Source organism: Spodoptera frugiperda, chromosome 26 (assembly GCF_023101765.2).
Source record: "Spodoptera frugiperda isolate SF20-4 chromosome 26, AGI-APGP_CSIRO_Sfru_2.0, whole genome shotgun sequence".
NCBI classification, from domain to species: domain Eukaryota; kingdom Metazoa; phylum Arthropoda; class Insecta; order Lepidoptera; family Noctuidae; genus Spodoptera; species Spodoptera frugiperda.
The window spans coordinates 12,286,416-12,311,875 of record NC_064237.1 but is presented as its reverse complement, the minus strand read 5'-3'; the positions used below and the strand labels follow the sequence as shown (position 1 = coordinate 12,311,875).

Here is a 25,460-nt window from a genome sequence, read left to right as displayed (position 1 = left end):
GGGCACATTTGTCACAAAATTAACAATAAAATTCTTTTAAAAATATAATCTACCATCAAACGTATGGAAAAAAGTCTATCGTGGTACATAAAATTGTAACAAAAATAAAATTAAACAATAATTGTTTCATTAACAAAATCAACACGAATCCTAAAAGCAATCATCAATAATATATAATTTGGTTTGCCTGTAAATCTTTTGTAGCACCTATAAATGCATCAAATTAAAATTTTAAACGTATTATCATAGAATTCAACAAACATTTGTTGTGCAAGTACAATATATTGGCCATTTATTACATTTATCACTACTAGGGTAAAATTATTAATAATAAGCGACAAATGTGATTAATTTATCACTTTTACCTCTAGTTTCGGTAATTATTAATAATAGTAGATAATTATTAATAATTTTCAATTATTCACTCTTACCGTAACATATATACAAATATTGGGTACAATTTCAGACTCCGGGCTACTATTGAGAAATTATCGAGAATTCGAAAAAAGCCCAGTACCACTTTGCTGATCCGGACATCGAAACCGAGACCCCTTGTCCGACAGTTGCACTTTGCGATCACTCGACATTTTAGGTACAAAACTCAAATCATATATATTTAGATAGAAACATACCTAATACACTTTAAAAAAAAAATTAATACGCATTACTTTGTTAGTGTTAATTAGTTTTGGGGCAACATTTGAGTTAAACAAAGTATTATTTAAAAAAATAGTAGCGAATCTGAAATTATACTCATGGGTTATATTAGTCTCAGACTAACATATAATAATAAGACTACTGGCACAATATTAGTGTTTGTACTATGTCTACCAATTCTTTTGGGGAATAACTAGTGCAAAGTTTAGTCACGCTATTTCGACATCAAAAACCCTGGGGAAAACCCCAAAATATCAAACCTTTGATCACGGTTCACGTTTTGATCTATTTCTTGTGAACAGTAGCACATCAAGGTATCCTTTTTTGTCAAATTTATTTAACACATTTTTAACTTTATTGCTGAATGTTAAGATTCAAATTAGGTTAACTTGATACGCTGGTGAGCGTACGTGATCATTAACAAAAATCGTGAACCATATAAAATTGGAGCGAAAATTCTTTGACTATATAAATAGAATCCATTCATATAATAAACGCGTGACATTTTGTAAAAGCGTCTGTCCCTATGACACCAGGAGAGTAACATTCATGAAATATACTATTTCTTTTTATATCTAGTTTTCTTCGAAAAGAATATTAAATAAATTAAGCGTTTGGGATTGCACCACACATCCACAGCCTGTTGGCGGCCACTGCTGTCCAAAGCCTCTTCTCACATAGATAAGGTTTGAGCATTAATCACCACGCTTGATCATTTTGACATCCATTCTGTACGGTACCTATATAGTATATAGGTTAAGATGGTTACATACAGCATATTAATGCCCATAAGCTACACTTTGGAACGAGCACCTAGCTTCACTGACGGACAGACTGACAGACTATTATTTATTTCTTTACTTGTTGACATTTCAAAAGTACCTTTTTATGGTTTAACTAGCTTTTGCCCGCGACTTCGTTCGCGTGGAATAGTGACTTCCGGCAAATTTTTGGTTTTAACCACATAGTTCCCGATCTCGCGGGATCTCTTCAAAAATGAGATGTGGAAGATATTCCAGGGAACTCTTCAAAAATCAACATAATGAGCTCTGCGTTTGAATTTAATAGATGTATACTCACTTAGGGCATTGAAAAAATAGTTTAAAAACGGACTTAAACTAACTTAAAACTAAAGAAAGCTACGAATTACGAATTTATAACAATTAAAAAAGAAACTATATTACAACCTATCCTCTATGCTATAATAACCAAGCTTAAACTAAATAATTTAAAAGAAACGACTTAAATCTAATCTAATTAAAAAAAAAATTAGACTTACAATTTTATTAAAAAAACTAACTACAGTAACTACTAATAATCGATATCAAACTAAACCTACGTTAAATAGTTTAACCAAAAAACCAGGAAAACCCAACAAATAAACTTATTAATTGACAAATACAACGAAACCAATTCATACGACTGATAATACACTTTTTCTACGATAGTACCGAAGCGCTCGGCCGAAACCCAACCAAATGAATGTAACGAAACCATAGCGCGATCTATTTCGATCCCAACGCCATCTATCGAGGATAAAGACAACTTGGATTATTTATTTATACTCCGTTCGGGCATTTTCTTTGTACTAAAAGTTTAATTATATTGATATTATTTTTTTCATACCTTTTTACTATTTATTTACTTTTTTTCGATGAATTAAAACAATAACATGAACCGAAGTCGTGTAAAGATCGACAGAATTATCTATACTCCGTTAGAGCATTTTCTTTGTACTAAATGTTTTATTATATTGATATTATTTTTTTCATACCTTTTTACTATTTATTTACTTTTTTTCGATAAATTAAAACAATAACATGAACCGAAGTCGTGTAACGATCGACATAGAATTATTTATAAATAATGTATTTCTTATTTTTATTTTTTGATTTTTGAAATAAAAATATATCTATGTCCTTTCTAAGGTTCTAAACTATATCTGTACCAAATTTCAACCAAATCCGTCAAATAGTTGCGGAGATTAATGGTATAAGCATAGAATGTTCGACGTGATTCTTTAATTTGACATAACTTTTTTATTTATGAACCGATTGACATGAAACAAACACTAAATGTAAATTTAAGCATCCCACAATATATTCGTGAAAACCGCATCTAACTCGGATCAGCCGTTTCTGAGATTAGCGCGCACAGACGAACAGACAAACAGACAAACAGACAAACAGACAAACAGACAAAAAAAAAGTTAATTACATTTTTGGGTTCGACATCGACATAACAATAACCCCTGCTATTTTTTTTATTTTTATTTTCAATGTACAGACAGCACTTTTCTACGATTTTATTATATGTATAGATTGGAATAAATGATTTGACTCTGACTTTGATGGCAACAAATGACGCAAGGACGCAGTAAAAAATTGTCTCGAAAATATCTGTGATGGTTTTTTTTTTTCAGGGGGAAAATCATCCAATGACTTCTCCCGCCTTGGGTGAGACGAGAGCGAGTGTCAAACTCTTACTGACTAAAAACCCCGTTACTTCTCCTGCTTTTCGAGCTGGAGCCCCGGTAAACCAGCTAGGTAGTCCGCAGCTCCGGAATCTGTGATGGTGCGACAATAAACCCGGGTTTTATTCAGCTATGCGGTCAGGCTCTTATCTACTCGTATTCAGAAGAAACCGCAAGTAACCGCTAGTATTCCCAAAACCTGCTACATCACATTACACGCCTCCCTAATATACATCGAATCTTGTTAATTACCCTCGGCAACCTTGACATCGTTGTGCCAAGCAATCTGAGGCTTTAGGCACAAACATTATAATTGGACCTCTAAATAGATAATTAAATGGGTGGCAATAATTATCTCAGGAAATTAGACAAAGCTTCGTTAGGGTATTGAGGTTTTGGGTCAGATTAGGGACAGTAAGGTTTTATAAATTCTTTCATCATTAGTAGACTTTTTCGAGGTCTTGAGAAGGATATTCTAAGTTCTACTCAGCTAGTGTAGTGACAGGCTGAAAATTAGCTCTAGCTGTAAAGCGACGTCCTCCGTGAGCGATCTAGACGCAAACGCGAAGCAGTGCGGTGACACACGAATTCAACGTGATGCGGTATGAGGCATCGCGACGCGGTGGCTATATCCTACGTGCATGTGAATCGTTGCGTTTTGTTTCTGTATCTGACATTATATACGCGTGACGGCACCGCGTCTGGTTCGCGTGAAAATATCAAGTCAATTGATTGCGTTCTGGCCGCGTTGCACCGTGTCCCACATGCGGTCTGTCACGTCAATAGATTTTAACAGCTTGTTGTATTCGCGCCGCGCCGCGCCGCACCACATCGCCGCCGCGTCTAGATCGCTCACGCAGGACGTCGAGTAATTTACTTATCATTCCTTTAAAAAAACTTTACACAAAAATAAACACCAAACAAATGATAAACAAAGACTCACATCACACGCTACCTTATCAGTGGTCTGCGCGTTATACGCTGGTATGATGGTCAGATCCTTAGCCTCGATCCTCCACAGCACTGAAGCTAGTTTCTGCTCATATCTGTAGTGACGCACGAGGAGTGCTGCAGCCAATATGGCGGCTGCAGCGACTGCAGCAGCTGCTGCCAGCACTCCAGGATCATGTGGCAAGGAGCACTTGATGCCGTCGAAACCGCACTCTGGCTCGGCAACTGGTGGGCTTCCTCCAATCCAGGCTACGTTGTTTGCTCCCACTAGTTCCTGTGATAAAATGAGATGTCTTAATTTCGAGTTTAGATTTTAATTTGTCATAGTTGTGGTGGCACAACATTAATATGTAATTAGGGGTTTAAGATTCTTCTCATGCTTGAGGGTGCCGTATTGCAGCCTACTAATGGCAAGTACCAATGAGACTTTTTCAAACTAATATGTGCTTTCTAAGACTGTTTAGATACCACGGACGAACGGTGAGGAAACCTGTGCTTATAATTTCTAATTATAAGTTCCGCAATCGCCAACCCGCGTTGAATAAACGTGGTGAGTAATGCTCAAACCTTCTCCGTGTTTGGTCAGCTGTGGCCACTTATAGGCTGTTGATGTATGTGATATGAAGTTTTTAAACATTTGTAATGTTTGTCCCTAGCAATCTAAACAACCAAAGAGACAGCCACAAGAAAATTTATAAGAAATTCACTCAGCATATTGTAAAGTCGAAATAAAACCTAAAGAAGTTTTTAGTACACCCCTATCTAGCCTTGCCCTTAAGAGGAATTATCTCTCGAACAGAAGATAGCGAATTTCCTGAAAATAAAAGCCTACCAATCATTTGTATTTTGTTTAGTAGTAGTCGATAGTCCCAGTCGATCGAAAATGGATTATCATGAAGACGTGACGAGAATCCTGTATTGGATCGAAAGGAAACACGAGCCTTAAGGATAATTTGGTTGTTGTATTGTTCTTTATTTGATGTTGAGATCTCTAAGAACAGCGTTAAGCTGTTCTCTGAAGGGATACGCAGAGGTGTAACAACATTTGCATTATATGTTATTAAAAAAAGATATTGGCCCACACTAGGATTTTCTCCTTACAAACATACAGTTTTACATGCACATGACACCCAGACCAAAAATAACCATTTGTGGATCACACAAAGAGTTACTCTGTATGAGAATCGAACCGCTACAGGTTGTATGGCAGCCATATACCCAGCCGTGCAGTCGTATCTTAATACAAAATTTCAATCGAACGGGGATCGAGTTTAATGCTGAAGACGATGACAATTCTAGACTGCATATTATAATGTGATATTTTTTAATGCTGTTAATCCCTGCGAAATGCGTTGTCCTTTAACCAGGGCGTACCACCCGCGGAAAGAGTAGAGTTGGTGACAGATGCATTCCACTCTACCACCATACGGCTAAAATATACTCTTACAGTCTCTAATAAAACCCTATCTATACACGATATCCTGATTGTATTTACTGTAGATCCTGACTTACAGAAGTTGTAACAGTTGTAGTGGGCTTGTCCCAAATAAAATTGTAAAGTCCCAAATAAAAATCTAAGTGTCGGAGAGCCATTCTTTGGCATGAAGCGCCGTTTCGATCGGGGTGATACCACGGCCTCACAAAAAACGGACGTGAAACAACGCTTGCGTTGTGTATCGTCGTGAGAATGAGTTTACCAGAGGCCCAATCTTCCCAATCCCTGACCAGCGGCAATTGCTTGCCATCAGGTGATCCGTCTGCTCGTTAACCGGCTTATTCCATAAAAAAAGTACCCTATACACGGAAATAATGTAACTACTAACTGTATCTACCTATCCCTGCAATCTAACAAGCTAGATGTTAGTTATTTAAGGAAATATGACGCAGTATAAAGTTGGCTAGATCCAAAGTTAATACAGCGATGGTAGGAGAGTTTCCTCAATCAATAAGCACTAGTTTCTCAACTGTTTAAGACATCTATTGGCTATAGAAATTAGAAGTATGAGAATGACGTCGACTGCGGTAATGGACGGGGTTTAATTGAATAAAAGTCTATTTATAGTTCTTCTATTAGTAATCTGAACTTAGTGAAGGTTTAATGAGTATATAAGGAACATATAAATCATACATATACTTACATACATCAACAGCCTATAAGTGACGTGGAAATTTCTCTCTCTTGAGCCCTGACCCGTAGCTTGGATTTCTCCCGTTACTGGTGGGCTACTGCTTTTTATATTTTTAAATGTTTCGTATTTTTTATTAAATATTAAAAAATTTATAAATAAATAAAACATGCCGTAATGTGCACCTCTGCCTACCCCTTCGGGGATAAATAGTGTGACGTTACGTTACGATAAATAAAAAAATCAAACGCCTACACCAACGAAAATTATACGTTTACTATTCACAAAAGACAAAGTTTACATGTTAAATAAAATTTGCCAAATTCACTGGAAAATCAGAGAATACAAGCAATACGTAGTCGGGACGAGACGATAGTTAAATAAATGTTCAAGCTTGAAAAACAAATTCTGTTAGAGACATTTTTTCGTATAATTGGTTTGAACTACTAAAAGTTTTTAGAGTAGGTATTTATTTGTGTGTAGGAGACAAATAAATACTCTAAACATAGTTTTATTTTATTGTGTACTAGTTTCGTCCAGCGGCTTCGCCCGCGGTCGCGTGGGAGAACGTGTTCTGTGTTATTCCAGACCAAAATCTGGCCCGGTTCTAAATTTCATCCCGATCCCTTCAGCCATTTTGACGTGATTGAGTAACAAACATTTGCATTTGTAATATTAAGAAGATTGCGTAATAAACTGATTGACCCAGAAATATTAATAATAATCCGGAGCTGCGGATTACCAAGCGGGTTTACCGGGTATCCGGGTCGAAGGGCAGAAGTAGGAACGGAGTGGTTTTTAGTCAGTAAGAGTCTGACACTCCTTCCCGCCTCGCCCAAGGCGGGAGAAGTCATTGAATGATTTTTCCCCTCAAAAAAAGGAATATGAATAAAACATCATATATTCTAAAAGATTATAATAAACTACCTAAATATAAAAGAAACTAGAGTAATATCTGACTTTTAAACGAAAATTGCCATTGTTTTTAATTGACAAAACATTATTTGATTAACCTATTTTTAAATGATAAATGTTTACATAATGTAATGATTTTTACGTACCTATTTAATTAAATATAATAATAATGTATTGTAGTTTGCCTAACTTACTTAAAACAATTTAAACACCAATTTCATTGGTAGAACATGGAAATGCTATTAATGTATATTTAACACCCTTTTGTATTACCGCTGTTCACAAATAAATTAATTTAAATTACAATTTGAATATAATTAAACTTGACAAGGTTTACTAATTAAAAAAAAACTAATGGTAACTTGAAACATTTTCAACACCTAGTCTAGGAATGCTTCTATTCTATGGAAATTATGACATTATAACTGAATACATGCATAGTATAACGCCTTCTCCTACGGTATGATTTCAAACTTCATGCAGTCACCCAAAAAACTATCAATAAAATTAAAAAGTTAGACTATATTGACGTGCTGATAATATCGTGTATACAAACCGGTAGAAAATCTGATGCGTTGACATATCGGAAGGTGGCGACCGGCTGGGCAGTCCATCCACCAGGTACACTGGAGTTTGCCACCAGACCTATCACTGTGAAGTTCCCTTCAGCATCACCTGCGCTGTCCATGTTTACCTGTGGAAGAAGAATAGCTAGTTTAAATTAATCAAAACCGAATTGGGGAAAACGGGTGACGTAATGTAAATAGAATGTTGATGACTAGATAAAGACAGCATATTATTATGTTTAAATTGGTACAGAACACTAATTTGTTTTCATGTCTGGTCAGAAAATACACCTCGCAAATGGATTTGATGATGCAACGTGACGCCTTTTATCCCGAAGGGGTAAGCAGAGGCATTATGACACGTAATACCGATATAGGTACAATGTACAATGTACTTTTCACCATTTGTGTTATCAGTCCCATGTAATAGAGGGTGAGCCTATTGCCACATACTGGACACAATTCCAGACTCCGTGCAAATACCGAGATATTTTCGAAAAGCCGAAAAAAACCTAGTAAATTCTACAAATGAATATTATTATATTCAATAGGGAAGTTCTTTAGTATCATAATACCTTTGAGCCACAGTCAGCTTAATTTCACTTTACGACAGTCATCATTGGATCATAGTAGTTCAGAAGGTACCAGTACCTTCTGAACTGATCTCTGTTGATTGGTTCTTTCTGTGAATGAATCGGCTATAAAACAATTTTTTTTTTTTATATTGAATGGGCCGACGTTTGGCCGCTATCTCGCCTGATGGTAAGTGATGATGCGGCCTACGGTGGAGCACGTCTGCCCATAAGCAACCTATTCACTCGGGCTTTGAAGACACCCAGGTTGTACCCATCAGGAAACACTGACTCCGGCAAGGAGTTCCACTCCCTAGCAGTTCGCACAAGGAAGCTTGAAGCGAAGCGTTTCGTGAAATAAATTCTACAAATGAATATTATTATATTCAATAGGGAAGTTCTTTAGTATCATAATTCCTTTGAGCCACAGTCAGCTTAATTTCACTTTACCACAGTCATCATTCATCATAGTATTCATTCCGTCTTGGAAAGGAGTACCTCTTAACCTTGAAAAGATGTTCCGAGAAAATTTCATTTGTATTAAAATCGCTTATAACATCATGTTTCTTATTTGTTAAAAACTTGTGCTTAACATAATACATGTGTATATATAAGAAGATATGAAGATATATAAGAAGCTTTGTATCTGCCACGGCTTTAATGGGAGGTAGTGTTGTGTTATGAGAGGTATTAAGTAAGACACGTATGAGTTTGTTATGAAAGAGCTATCTCTTTCACTGCCTCTGTCGCATAGCGCATATTTAAGAGTCAGTTTACGCAAAGTAGAGTCAATGTTTATTTTAATTTCTTTATATTCTCAAATTCATATCATCGCTTACCACCCGGCGAGATAGTGCCTAAATGTCGACCAATCAAATATATGAAAAGTACAATAATTCTAAACTATGTATGAACTACTTCTACTATAACTATGTATAAAAACTATGTGTGAAACTTTTGTTCGATTAGGGAAACCCGTAACAATATTTAACGAATAATGTGTTGGTATAATGTGCACATGTGCTGTTATGTATCAAAGTTTTGTCCGGTTAAAGGAACGTAGCAGTATGTCTATTATACGGTCGCTTGCGAAATGGCATTGCCGAATTTGGCGCAATGCTGCTCGGTTGGCGCAGTGGCTGAATGACCTGCATCGTAAAGTGACGCTTGTGTATTTATTTATTTATACTTGATTGCACATACTCAGTGCAATTGTAGACTTAATGCCTTGAGCATTCTCCGTAACTAGCAACCAATTTTATTTTTATTTCTGCTCGAAATAACGCTTTGTGCATTTCACAAATTGCTGAGTCGTGTTTAAAAGTCCGGCAAAGCACACGTGACTCCTCTAGTCTTGTGGTAATCCGTGTGTGGTGCTGATCACTTAATGATTTGTGACTGACTAGGTAATACAGTCTGCTTTTTTGTCCACTATTCAATAAGAAATAGTTTGGATATGCATATACGAAACAGAAAAATATATTTTTAAACTGACATGGTCACTAGTAGTAGTAGTAGTAGTAGTAGTATCATTAGAACTTAAAACGGGATATTTACCATGTTTATTAGTTTTAATGAGTTTCCAATATTTCGGCACTGTTGCAAACGCCATGATAACGGATGAACATCTTATAATAAATATATCTTTTTTTCTATACAAAATATCTTTAGAATATTTTTAATAAACATTTACCTCAATTTAAAATAAAGAAACAAGTTTCATTACTTTCCATTCCAATGGTACTAAATAGCTATTTTTATCCCGTAAACCAATATGACAGCTGTAAAAATAAAAGAAATTGCTAGCGACGGTAAAGACCAGGCGAGTGATAAACCAGACCGTATTACATGACAAATTGGATAGAAATGTATCTAGATTTAATAAGTATTGTTTAGTATCTATAGCGACGTGTTATAGGTCTTTTATTAGGTCCATTACAACCTCTGTGGTTGGTATGTTTTTTCCTTTGAGTCAGATATTATCTTGTTATTGCCTGAAATAGAGTGCTTTGTGCTCTTGGCTATAAAGTCTATATTTTATCACTCAAAAACAATATGGTTAGAACAAGTCATTGCTGGAATAGCCGTAAGAATAAAAATAAAGATCTTTAGTCTTTTAGTAAAATTAACTAAAAACAACAGTTTACCCACGTAAATATTCTAAGAAAATCTGGAACCCAAGTCTACAATCTGCGTCAGTCTACAATGTTGCGGGTCCGGAGTGTGGCACAGTGAGCGCGGTATGTAACACCGTTTTTGTCTCGACCTGAGAATCGAACCCAACACCTATGCAGCCGCCGGCGAACAAGTCTAACGAGCTAACATCGCCGCGCGCGTCAGAAAGTGCGCGTGATACCAGGCAGAGGGCGTGATGGGCGCGTAACTCGAGTCGCCAGTAGCCGAGCGACAATCGCCGCGTCGTGTGTCGCGGAATGTTGCTCATGAATATGAGCCTCTAGGATGGCTTGAAGCTAGTCGAGTTCCTCGTCAAACAGTTTCGTGAGTAACCTGATAACATGAAAACAAAGAAAAGCTCTACTACTATCGAGTCCTAGAGGGACTCTTAATCATGAGCAGCGTGCGCGGACGCGGTGATGTCGCGCAGCCTACTTAACTGACGTCAGTATTTTCAGTCTAGTTCCAGAGTATTTGAAAGCATATCTTAATTATTTATGTGTTCTTGTGTTCTTTTATAAACAGGTACACTACATCGTAGTATTAGTAATTCCTTTAATCGAGTTTGCAACGCACACGTGCTAACCAACTATTAGCCGACACAATATAGTGCACCTCTATAATATAATATATTAAACAATGTACTGGTATTATTAGGCGTCTTATACACGGTAAAACTTCGGTTGACATAAACGTCGTACTCTATCTCGTTGTATCCCCGAAGGGTTAGTCAGGGGTGCACATAACGGCCTGCAATGCCACTGTACAACCTACGCCCACTTTTCAGTCTTACCCAGCAGTCGGACTTGCAACCACTCTACCAACGAGGCAGTGGTTGACAAAATATTAGTCTAAATTCACATTCAAAATCCAGAAACCAGTTACTTGATAAAACTAGTGTTAAACTTTATTAAATGTTCTCTTTTGAAAGAGCTCAAATACACGAAACATAGTCTATAAAAATATATATCTCTATATCTTTTTTTTTCTCTCTCTCTTTCTCCTTCTCTTTTTCTCTCTATGTGTCTATCACATCCTCTTTTTCTCTGTATCTCTACTCCATTCCCGATACAACAAAAATAAATAATTGTCGACAAACAATTGTTGCCAATTACCGTTGCAAAATTTAATTCGTTTGCGGCATGCCTTATTTAATTTCCTGAATTTCTCAGACAAATAGCCACAGGGAATGCTCCTTGATCCTTGTTGGAATACTCGTGTACACAATACTGCATCAGTCAACCATTTAACTTGCAGTTAGACAATTAAATACAACTGGTGAGGCAAGGAACGCTAATTCAGAGAGCTACTAATAATAAACTATTATTATAATCGATTTTAATTTAATTGATTTCACAATTATGAATGGTATGAATATTAATCAAAAAGTCAAAATCATTTATTCAATTAGACAGGGAAGGCGCTTTTTAATGTCAAAAAAGCTAAATTAAATTACATTGTTACATTGGTTCAATTATGTGACAATGATGTAACATCAATATCCAGTATAAAAAAAATTAAAAAGAAAATAACCTTAAGGACAATTAAATGATCTGGAGCTGCGGATTACCTAGTTTACCGGGGTTTCGGTTTAAAGCAGGAATTGGAACGGGGTAGTTTTTAGTCAGTAAAAGTCTGATACTCCCTCTAGTTAAACCAAAGGCGGAACAAGCGATTAGAAGATTTACCGCTCTTAAAAAATACAATAAAATAATACAGTCTGGAGCTGACCAGGCCCCCGTTCACAAACATGACACGTACACCAGCATCGCCCAACTCAACCATATTGTAGGGAATCGAGTGATCCAGTGCAACTTGGGAATTATTTAGCTCTTTGCTACATGAGACTTCTTGCAATTTATAAAAAGCAAAATCGCCATTTTTATCACATTGTTTAGTAGAGCATATCTTGGTTCATATATTTACTTGGTTCTCCTTATATCTGTTAACATAATGTAATGATGTAATATTATGTACACACAACATGCATTATGTATTGAGTTACTAACAAATATACAACAAAACTATTGAGGAACTCAATTTACTAACAACAATTTCAAAATTGGGAAAATCTGCTTACTTTATGTTACATGACGATGCAAATTGAACTGTATGTAAATGGTTTAAGGATAGTTTTTATAAAAACTATGTCTGTGTTCAGCCATACTGCATTTGCTAGATTTTGGTAGCCACGTGTATCGTTAGTCTATACTCGTATATAGTGCTTGAATGTCAGTTCGGTTAAAATAAAGTGACCTAAAACTTGTTTACGTCAAAGGCTTCACTAGAATCTATTTATTTTACATACGTTCATATAGCTAGATATATTATATTATGTTTAGGTAAATAGAAGTGAACTAGTTTAACGCTTCGATTTTTTTTTAATAAACTGCGCTACCTCTTTAATACGTTGATCTTGTGACTTTTTTTAGGGGGGGAAAAATCATCCAATGTCTTTTCTCGCTCTGGACGAGGCGAGAGGGAGTGTCAAAATTTTACTGGCTAAAAACCACCCCGTTCCTACTCCTGCTTTTCGAGCCGAAACCCCGGTAAACCCGCTAGTTAGTCCGTAGCTAAGGATCAGGCATCAGCCCTACTGGGTCCCATGTTGTATTTCGAAGTGTGGGTGAGGTTACCAGAGGCCCACGTAACTGTTTGACGAGTAACTCGACTAGTTACAAGCCATGCTAGAGGCTCATATTCAAGAGCAGCATTCCGCGGCAGTCGCTGCATCGTATGGCTTGAAACTAGTCGCTGAGTTCCTTGTCAAACGGTTACGTGAGTAAGACAATAACATAATAATTAAAACCATACCTATTCAACTTTTCAGTGGGCAAATTTTAATCATAATTTTAATTATCACATCATTAGTGTGTTAAAATAAAAAAATAATCTAAACCACTGTATTATAATATTAAAATTAAAGTAACTAACAACTGCTTTATGCATAAAGAAATATATTTATGTACATATTTCCTACCCGGGAAGTATGTACGTGACTTGGCCACAAAGAGGCCACTATTACACTGGGGAATGTGAATAGGTTTATTTATAGGTCTCGTAATAAAAGATGTTAAAAAATATACTTTCATAATATCTCTATATGTATTGCTATTTTATCGGTAAGAGTACAAATATAGCATATTCCATAATCAGGCTCAAGTTATATATATTATACAGTATAGTAATGACTATTCCATACATAGGAAATACTGAAATATTATTCGTTTATATTAAGAAGTCAAGGCTGTCATAGATCTAGCCTTAATGTATATTAATATTGAGCTATAATATGAGTTATAGTATAGCTAGCTACCACATAATATAATATATGATTTTCGGTCTGCAATTGTATCGATAGCAATACCGTATATATTTCGTGAATATATTTTGGTGATGTCACAGAAATATGTAATATAGCTGTGTGTGTAACTTAAAAAAAATTAAGTATTGATAATATTATGTGATAATATGCCTTACTATAACTTTCTACATATATAACGTCACGCCTGTGTCCATGGGGGTAAGCAGAGACAATACACACCACCAATTGCTACATACGACTATTACATACTTCTTTCGCTTCATCAACAGTCATCGGTATTTTCATGCATGCTCGTCGGTTAAAGGTAATTTTAATTTGGCCCTTCTTTTATACATTGTACATATACCTTTCTGTAATATATATTATACGAACTAAGTGTGCCATGCTCTTTATAATTTAAAATCTATCAAAATTACCTCAGTGACCACGTGGTTCCCACTTTAGATAGAACAAGTTGGTTATTACATATTTATAAGTATTTATATTATACTTAACCGTAATCTGGTAAACTATATTGGAGGAAGTAGTACCAGTACCACTCAAACATTAATTCCATAAATTCCCATTGAGATTCAAGGAAATGAACCAACTACCAAACTTCTAGATAATGATATCGATAGTACTAGAGATACGCAGTCGATAAAATATCGAAATCACCAAATAGAGCAGTGACGAGGCATGTTTAATAATACCGATAAGACGATCCTCTATATAGCACTTATGTTTATAATACAGTCTACAAACTAGAGATAAACTGTTTTAATAATATCGATAGATAGTTATAGTCAATTGGTTACGAGCGCGGCTGCCGGATATGGGGTCTCGTTCGATTCCCCGGTCGGGCAAATACTGCTGGGCATTTTTCAGCTTTTCGAAAAATTTATCAGTCATAGGAATTGTGCCCAATATATGGCAACAGACTCACTCCCTATTACATGTGACACATGGTGGAAGAGTGCCCAATTGCCAAATTGTGCTCACCCCCTATTACATGGGACTTTTAACACAAATGGTGAAAAATGTGTATACTGGACATTGTATAGCGGCATTACGTGCGTTAATGTGCATCTCTGCCTACCCCGTTGGGAATAAAAGGCGTGACGTTACAGTAATCACTACATAGTATAAAACAAAGTCACTATTTTTGTCTGTTTGTCTGTATGCTTAAATCTTTAAAATTACGCAACGGATTTTGATGCGGTTTTTTGTAATAGGTAGAGTGATTCAAGAGGAAGGTTTATATGTATAATACATGCATAATAATATATCACCATTGCACCCATGCGAAGCTGGGGCGGGTAGCTAGTATTACTATAAATAATAGTTAGAAGAACAGGTTCTTAGTAACATTGATGAAGCCTTTTACAAAGTGGACATCAGGAAATTCATTATGTTTCCTTTTGGTTCGACGTCAAAAGGCTTTGAAAAGGAAATAACTAGTACACTTCGTTACGACCTGACAATGTTCCTGGGTCTATCTATCGACCTAATTTCAATGAACTATACTTCCTAGAATACTTCCAGTAAATAATTGATAGGAAAAAGGGGAATAAATGAATAATGGTCGTGTTTTGTTTTTTTATTATTTACTAGGATATTTTATTTTCAGTTTGATCGTTCAAAAAGGTTGTATAAGTATAATCAACTATTTAACAGTTTATCCTACTAATATTATAAATGTCAAAGTATGTGGGTTTGTTTGTTACTTCTTCACTTAAAAACTGCCAAAGCGATTGAGACGAAATTTGGAACGGGGGTAAATTATGGTCTAAACTAAAATAACATATCATAAGCTACTTTTTCTCCCACAAGAACTAAGCAAAGATGATGGCAGAAACTATTCCTTAATAAAATATTGCAGAAAATATAATTTGTATTTTACTAACTGATATGAAATCTGACGTTTCAACCTTCGATAAAATCTAACTAAGGCTATTAAAGTACTTTATACCACACGTATCACAACATGAAGTTCAGCTAGATTCTGACAGACTAATTTATGAAAGTTTCAAGAAAGATATAAAACTTAAAAATGTGAAACGTCGTTGGAAAAATTTCAGTTTCATCGCGATCTAGGAGATAAATTTTTAATAAATAATCGTCGATTTCTGTTACCGCTCTCCGATAGGATATTTTATGACTCATTTAACTTTAAATACGATGTAAACATAATTATAATTAGGTATTGAAAGCATTTGTATGTTTAGTTTTTTAAGTCAGTCCAATCTTGTGTTTTTTATGTTTAATGGGTCGACGTTTGGCCGCTATCTCGCCTGATGGTAAGTGATGATGCGGCCTACGATGGAGCACGTCTGCCCATAAGCAACCTATTCACTCGGGCTTTGAAGACACCCAGGTTATAATATTTGATATACGCACTTCATATTCGTTATTCTGACATACATGACTTCCTCGTTGACTAAGTGGTTGCGTGTACGACTGCCAAGCAAAGGGTCTAGAGTTCGATTCCCGGGTCGTGGAAAGTATGTCTGGGATTTTTTAGGTTTGTCGAAAATTTTGTATTATTCAACAGTGGCATGGAGTCTGGAATTTTACCCAGTATATGGCAATAGGCTCACCCTCTATTACAAGGGACTTACAACACGAATTGTGAAAAGTGGGTGTACATTGTACAGTGGTATTCCGTGCCATAATGTGCACCTGTGCCTACCCCTTCGGGGATAAAAGGCGTGACGATGTGTATTTTTTACATACATTTAAATAACCTATACATCAAAGGTTCGTTACATATTTCTATATCGAACATTTTCGTATTATCCCGATAAAGTATATGGGCCATGAGTATTTCGCTTTATCATAATTATATGTCAAATCATTTTATCGGAAAGGTTTGTCACGAACATAATCACAATACATTGATCGTATGAGAATATGAGATGGAGGAAATTGGATAACCTTGGGAAATATATAAGATTACTATTCGACTAAGGGAGAGGCCTTTGTTCAACAGTAGACGTCTTTCGGCTGATGATGATGATAATGATGACTATTTGACTGCAAGGCTGGCGCGGTAGCTAGGCAAAAGAGGTTTTAGTACGAGTTTAGTTTACGTTTAACGAGAGCGCGTCCGGTGCTCTGATTGGTTAGTTCATTCGTGCCGGCCAATGAAAGCATTGAACAACACTGAAAAAAGCTATTGTGGTATGTGTCTGTGAAGTGAACATTTTAAATTAATGTTGTACGTTGTTGCTCACGTAACTCATACTGAATACTTCTATGATTTAATTTATTTCATTAAAATAGAGAAAGTATCACATTTTTATTCAGACAGCAGTTTTCACTCGTAACGTTGTGTAAAATATTTTAAAATATTGCCTGAATAGACATACCCATACAAAAGAAACAGAGAAATTATTAGATATAACTTAAGTTTTAGCATCAACGACGATTGAAGACAAATCATACCATGTACCTTGAGCCTATCCTTAATTTTGTGACCAATCTGAACCACCAAGACCATTTCGTAAAGAAAATAAAACGACAAAGAGAAATAGTTGATACGTATAGATAAACTATATTAACATTTCAAGGTCTTAAACTTAAAAATAAGACAGGTATTTAACTTGAAGACAGACAGGCGATTACAAAATCAAACTCATCAGAAACAGATTATTTCAATAAAATGCTACGAAAGTAAGTATCAAAGCAAGTAATTTTAATATTTTCACTAATTAAATTACGTAATTCACTGAGTTTCGTCGAATTAACTTAATAAATTAAAGTGTACGAACTCTGCTTTGCATTCGTAGCGGTATACCGCGTTTTCGTAGCCGCGTAGCAAAATCGCTACGGCGTAGTATTTTTGGCGTAGCGCTCAATTGGAGTGGAAACCTAAAGTAAATGATTCTTAGAATAGGGATGATTAAAAATCTATTTAGTCCGTCAGTTAGGTAACGAAAAAATATAAGACAGGTATTTTTTATTTTATTTTGTCATACATAGATAAAACGAATCAAAGTTTAAGAGTGGGAGCAAGTACGTCATTTCTATTTATACAATTTACCTACAAGTGACGTCACAAATCAATATATCTTTGAAAGAATTTGTTTCCGCGAGAAATTAAAAAATACGTGTCTAATATATGTCTAAAAAAATAATCTACCAGACAGACATTAAAACTAAAATTAGTTTATCTTGTTTTACAAATATTTTTATGTTATTTTCATCACTTGAATGGTTTCGAAGCTATATTGATGAAACAAGATTCCAAAAGCATTTTGAGCTCAAATTGTAAATATATTAAACTAATGCAAATTCTCGACTCAATCGCCTCGTTGGTTGAGTGCTCGCAAGTGCGACTGCCGGGCAGGGGGTCTTGTGTTCGATTCCCGGGTCGGGCACAGTATTTCTTGGCTTTTTTCGGCTCCTATAATTTTACAGGAGTTTTATAAACGCTTAGAAGAAGCATGTTTGCCGCAAAATTAAATTATTATAGGACAAATGAATCCCGTCCAAAGAAAATGTGTATTTTTATGACACACCTACGCAACACGTAAGAAATTGTCTGTTTGAAGTTTGATGCTCTTATTCAATATCGCATTACACGACTTATTTTTGTGTTTAAAAAAAAAGAGAAAATAAACATAATATTTTTTAAACGTTCAATGAGCAGACTGTTCCTTTGGTGGTAAGCAATTAGCGCCGCCCATAGATACTTGTAACACCAGAGGCGATACAAGTGCGTTGCCGGCCTTTAGGGTGTTAAGAATTTGAGAATTGTTCGGAAATTGGAGATTGGGGTGATTGGGGAGGGGGTAATTGGGTCTCCTTATAATCAAGTTATTAGTCGCTTTATCATACAGAATAGGCGTACTTTCTTTTGCATTGGACTTCATGGATAATAGAAATTTGAAGATCAAAAATTACTACAACTATCGTGAGACATACTAAATTAATTGTTATATTATCGGCTTACTTACGTTATTCGGTCGACAAACAAACAATCGCAGAATGCTGCTCAGGAATATGAGTTTATAGCATGGCTTGAAACTAGTTGAGTTCCACGTCAAACAATTAAGTGAGTGAGTAATCAAAAATTACAACAACAAAAAATATATGATAAAAGTTACAACATATTTTTCTACCACAATAACCAACTTATTTTAACTAAAAAGTAATTTAAAACTAAATGGTTGTTTGTGAACAAAATAATACATTATAATAAGTCGAAAAGATAAAGCAAATGCCCTTAAGATGAGGCTCACCCGCCCATTGCCCTCTGGGAGTAAAAAGGATAAAACTTCTATGAAATAAATATCCCTCTTTGTTCGCTACTTAAACTCGAGTTTTTGAATATTATCCTGGGATTTTAGGAGAAAAAAAATACATTAGACGATGACTAAAGTAAAGTAAAGGCGTAACTTAAGCGATGATTAGTGCATAGAGGGCTTAGTACGAATTTGTTTTACGTTTAACGAGATCTAAACGAAAGCGCTTTCGGCGGTATGATTGGTTGGTATGGTTGGTAGCGAAGGCCCCCTGCATTCGGTGCTCTGATTGGCCGGCTCGAGTGAAACAACCAAAAGTTTCGATTTCGTTAAACGTAAAGCAAAATCTTACTAAGGGTACCGGTCGTTTTAGTTATTGTAAATTAAAGAATTTTAAGATAAACATTTCGGTGCTTTTCTTAAGTTTTTAATTAATAGTCGTGGACCTATTGGCAAAGATTAGCGTAATACTATAACATAGATAAAATGTTGTTGTAATTTCTATATATAAAAAATATTTTTTGTTCGTTAGTCTCCCTAAAACTCGAAAACGGCTGGACCGATTTGGCTAATTTTGGTCTTGAATTATTTGTGGAAGCCAGGGAAGGTTTAAAATAATGTTTAAGGCGGTACTACGGTGTATAATAGGTACTACGTAATAATGAAACGCGGTAGAGTCGTGCTTTGGCATAAATAGGTGGCTCGATCGGAAGGATACCAAGCTCGTTCTCCCACCCCTCCCTAAAGAACGACAATACACGTGTACTCCTATGATGCGGGTGTCCATGGGCGGCGTTGCTTACTTACCACCAGATACATACATACATACCAACAATAAGAGACTTGTTATATGCCTAACTTAAGTACTAACCTGTTGTCTGTCAGTGCTATGACCAAAAAAGGATATTTATTTATTTATTTACATAATTATGATCCTAACGTCTACTAGTTGCGCCCCAACACATTAAAAACCTATAAAGTTGTAAATAAGTATAGTATAGAGTAGTATATATAGTTTTAGTGTTAAGTAAACAGTATTGTTATTGTTGTTGTGTTTAGGTTAGTAGTGTACAAGTTAGTTCTCGTGTAAGTGTAAATATTTTGTAAAAGGACCTCACTAACGCATCTATACTAATATTATAAAGCTGAAGAGTTTGTTTGTTTGTTTGAACGCGCTAATCTCCGGAACTACTGGTCCGATTTGAATAATTCTTTTTGTGTTGGGTAGTGCATTTAACGAGGAAGGCTATAGGCTATAAAACATCACGCTATGACTAAAAAGAGCCAAGCAGAGCGGGTGAAACCACGCGGAAGTAGCTAGTTAGGTTATATTACCTGTAATATTAGTTGTAAGACTTGTAATAAATAAATAAATAAATAGTAAAACAACAATATAAGTAAAGCAAACTCACGTCAAATCCTTGTACAGATCTGTAAGTAGTGGGACGTAGGAGTTGCATGAGGGTGGCGCCATCTGTCGGTGGCAGTCCGGACTGCATCACTGCGGTCGCTGCTCGCGCCCACAGCGTCACTGCATCATAAAGGTGAGCTGCTTCTATGGATACCTGGGGGAAGAAAATATTACGTTAAAAATAGAAGGTTAAAATCTTAAGTTAGAAAGTTAGATCTTAGAAGACGCTTTGAACTATTCAATGAAAGACGGATGGATATTCACTTGTAGAGGTTTTGTAGCTGATATGTTGTTAGTTATCTAATATACCTACGAGGTCAATTTAATACATAGTAGATATCATCATCAGCCTATTGTCGTCCACTGCTGGACATAGGCCTCTCTAATGGCATGCCACTGAGCTCGATCTTCGGCTCTACGCATCCAACCACTACCAGCCACCTTGTGGATATCGTCACTCCACCTAGCTGGAGGGCCATACACTACGCTTGCCTAGACGCGGTCTCCACTCTAGAACACGTTTACCCCAACGGTCATCGCTTGCTAATCCTTTGAGCTGCGTCGGTAACTTTAGTTCTATAATAGTATGTATATGTAACTTAATCGTAGATATATTTTTTTTGCAGAAATTCTAACATTATTATATTATGACTATCAGATATAATAATAATTTGAGTTTTAATTTGTTGAGAGACTTATTAGTGCGGTTACTGCGGTCTTAGATTTCACGAAAAATTTTCAATACCTATCTAAAAAATGTCACACATAACATTACTTGTGAAAAATGTGTGTATTGTTACACTTCGACAATTGAAAGGCGTAACATTTCAACATTTCTATAGACATACAAAACTACACCTTGCCTAGAACTAAATCGAGTCTCAATTCCAATACTAGTCTAGTTTAACTGACAAACAGTTAACAAACAGCTGTTGTATACGGGCTTGTTACGGAGTGACCTCGCCAGTGTCCACTACACGGTGATCCAACCGTCCTATTTATTGTGTTGTTATTTTATATTATTTTTAGTACTACATAGAGTTCTTCTGTACTACATTCGTTGATCGTGTGGTCGCAAACGCTACTGCCGGACAAGTGATCTCGAGTTTGATTTCCGAGTCGGGCAAAGTATTATTGTTTTTCTTTCAGTTTTTTGTACATTTCTTAGTGGTAGCCGTGCCGTTATGTGCACCTCTGCCTACCCGTTCAGGGATAAAGGGTGTGACGTTATTTTTTTTTACATAGATTACTATGGCGGATGCCAATAATCTGTATAAGTAATCTATGTCGGGTTTATGTCAGTTTCAATCAAGTTATGTCAGTTCAATTAACATCATTGTTTAAGTATAACATACAAAATTTGGTAAAAGGTAGACAAGAAATTAATTTTTACTAAAATTCATTAATAAGCAAGGAATCATTCAAATTCCAAGTCGAACAAAATATTATTAAGATTCGAAAATTTCATATCCCAATACTTGAAATTGTGACCAGTGCATGGTAACATATAGTCTCATATTACGTAGGAATCATAACATAAATAAGAAAATATTAGTATTACACTATAGGTGTACCTATGTCCACCCTTTTAGGGAATAAAAGGCGAGCTGTCCTTACATCTGTCCTCCCATTGAAGGTACAGCAGTAGAGAGTACTTACGGCTTTTTTTTTTTTTTTTTTTTTTGCTTTCAGGGGGAAAATCATCCAATGACTTCTCCCGCCTTGGGTGAGGCGGGAGGGAGTGTCAGACTCTTACTGACTAAAAACCACCCCGTTCCTTCTCCTGCTTTGAGCCGGAGCCCCGGTAACCTTTTACGTTGTCCGCAGCTCCGGATAGAGTACTTACGGCTAAAAATATATTTCACCAAAAGGCTACAAAACGGTAGATATTATAAAAAAAGATTGTATTTATAGTTTGCTTTCATCTTTATGTTTCTAAGGAAAAATTCCCCAGGTCAGTTTATTTAAATTTCTTTGTCGAAGTTTGGTAAAAGGTTTATGAATATAATAATCTATTTATACTCGTAAATATGTGTTGCTAACGAAGTATTCGAGATTCGCGAAACATAGTGAACAAAAATTGGTGTAGGATTTAGCTTGTAAAAAATCTTGTAATAATAGTAAAATTAATATAATATAATAATAGTAATAAAGTAGAAGGGAGAACTCTTCGAAATGGCACGTATTGTGAGGATGTTTCTATCTCTGGAGCCCCAACTACTGGTAGCTTGGACCATGTTCCCGCTACTGGTCTTATTATTGTTATTTTATAAGTAATATAAAAAAATATTTGATAATTTTAAATAAATATTATAGAGTCAAACTCAAAAATAAAATTATTTTCATTTCTCTATTTTTTATATCGGTACATCTTCCAAAAATAACGTACACAATAAATTACCCACTTTTACTACAATAACAAGACCAAAAAATACGAGTGACGTCACTACTAAATGCTAGGTGGAAGTTCGATACTCTCATATATTTTATTTTACGACTCCGATAACTGACCTGCCTCACGGGCTGAACATTAATTCATAACACGGACGGCTACTACTATAGTTACGTAACATAGAATCTCGCCATGTATTCCTTCGACCTGAAATACCAGTTTATTTACGTTTAAGAGACATACTTTTGCTCGAATGGACTGTAGTATTGGGTTTTTTTTTGTTTACTGGGGGACACCTTCATAAGCTTTTTGAGAAAAAGACTTGGGAGGTGGATTTTTACGTCACTAAAATCTCCCCAGTGGCCCAGTGGCCAACGCCTATTATGACTGTTCCCTATGGAGACCTACGCGGTTTCCTAGAGCCTCTTTATGCACGTGAGCTAATATACTATCATACATTGAGCACAATTGCAGACTTTATCCAATTAAAATTGAAGCTTGAACCGGTTTAAAGTAGGTCTACGATCAGGGCGGTATTTAGTCAGTTAGAGTCTGACACTCCCTCGCCTCACCTGGGTGGGAGAAGGCTGAGGATGATTTAAAAAAAAAACTCAAAATGGGACCACCTCTGTACAAGAGGGTTTGTGATACCCGCCAAGGGCTTGGTAGGCATTCGATTAGAGAACGGAGTTCAGGTTAACCAGTTCCTCAATTTCTTCTTACAAAGAATTATGTCAAAACCACATTGTTATTAATGTTAAAAGCACAGAAATATAGTATTGTGTTATTTCGAAAATGAATATTGTTATGATAAAAGTCTCTGGAAATGACTATAAAATGGAAATATTTTATTCATTTATTTTGTACTTCAGAGTTAAAGCTATGACGTCAGCAGACGTCACGGTTTTATTGCATCTGTTTTTCATGTAACACGTTTCAGTACTCAATTTATGGACATTTCAGTAAGAAATAGGTGTTAAAAACTGTACGTGTTTTTAACACTGAGAATTTTAGTTTTCGATTTTGTTTATTTTTTTATGTTATAAGCCGATAAACGAGCATACGGATCACTTGATGGTAAGCAATCGCTGCCGCTCATGGACACCTGAAACACCAAAGGCGTCATAAGTGCGTTACCGGCCTTTTCGGGGTTAGGAATCTAAGTGTTGTTGAAGAATTAGGAGTTGGGAAGATTGGAAAATTATCGGAAACCCCGCTTACACAACGAAACACAACGCAATCGTTGTTTAACGTCGGTTTTCTGTGAGCCGGCCTATCTGTGCCGAAGAATAGCCATTCTCTGCCGAAGAAGAACCCTCCTACACTTATGTATTTGTCTTTATATAATATTACACTAGATATTTCTTCAAAAGGTAGTCTATTTCAATTTAAACAAACAATAAACTAACATCATACAAATATAATATGTCTGTGTTCAGTTTTGATGTTTATGTTTTCGTACTTTAATGGTACTTATAGGTGCAGTTCTAAACTTCGAGATAACATTGGGAATTTTGTTACTCAAAACGAATTACTTAACAACAAACAACAAAAGATGCGTCCAGAAATTCCTCAAATTTCTTTGTTCACCCAAGATTCGGAAAAACTTACTAATATTATAAATGGGAAAGTTTATGAGATTGTGTGTACAATTTGTTACTCAATCACGTCAAAATAACTCCAAGCTTCGGGATGATTTGATCAATTGTATTGATATGGTTTGTAACAGGGATGGATTTGATGTACATTTTGTCCTGCGGGACTGCGGGCAAAACCGCTGGCCGAAGCTAGTATATTAACTTAAACAAAACACCAAATGGATTTCTTAACAGCCGTTTATAAGCGCCGTCTGTGTATGAACATGACTCCTCGATATTAGTTCCGCAAGGTTTCCTGCAAAATGAAGATATTGCATAACTTCCCAAGTTTGGATTGCGTTAGCCGTTCCGAGAGTTTTAGCAAAATGACGCTACTTTGTGATAACTATTTTAACAGAAGAGGAAGTAAGAAGTTTAATTTGTTACAATGTGAGATGCAACTTTTAATACCTGGAGGGATAGTCAGAGGTACACTTTTACAATATAATACCTAATTTACTAAAAAAACACGGTTGACTAACGTATATTAATGGAGAAAAGCTCTACTAGTTTCGAGACACAGAGGGACTCTTCATCATGAGCTGCATGCGCAGACCGCAGACGTGGCGACGTCGCTGCAGAAGACACATTTTTTAGTTAATTTAGTATGTCTCATTCTTTTGACTCCGTGGAAGAAACCAATAGTCACACTGATACTGTGAAAGTTTGTTTATTTGTTTATTTGGATGTTTGTCCGTTAATCACACTGAAACTACTGAACGGATTTTGATGAATGTTGTTATACAGACAAGTGATAATGAGCTGACTTGTGAGAGAATGTGGGCGAAGCCACTGGCAGAAGCTAGTACTTAATAATCGATATCTCTCTCGAATATTTGTTGATAGTCATGTTTGTAACCAGGCGGCTAATGAGAATTAATACACAGTCTTCCTCCATTAACAGTCAAATATTTATCCCTTATATTCCCTTATAGGAAATTAGGAAATCATAGTGACGTCACATGTATGGGATCTCACATAGTAACTATTAAACATCCAGCTAAACAACCAGTTTATCACGGTCTCGCTTTA

The 25,460-nt window shown here is 35.8% G+C and overlaps 1 protein-coding gene across 2 annotated transcripts in view; it reads right to left on the bottom strand.

The window, feature by feature from the left end:
- LOC118264490 (guanylate cyclase 32E) overlaps window positions 1-25,460 on the bottom strand; it is a 133,200-nt gene that overhangs the window by 21,477 nt on the left and 86,263 nt on the right. The window contains exons 10-12 of one of the 2 annotated variants that reach the window (XM_050704863.1): window positions 20,401-20,553; window positions 7,679-7,816; window positions 4,074-4,355 (exon numbers count right to left, since the gene is read on the bottom strand). In XM_050704863.1, the coding sequence (XP_050560820.1) occupies window positions 4,074-4,355; window positions 7,679-7,816; window positions 20,401-20,553 (573 nt within the window). The remainder of the gene's footprint in view (window positions 1-4,073; window positions 4,356-7,678; window positions 7,817-20,400; window positions 20,554-25,460) is intronic. The other variant, XM_035577011.2, reaches the window with a different exon arrangement.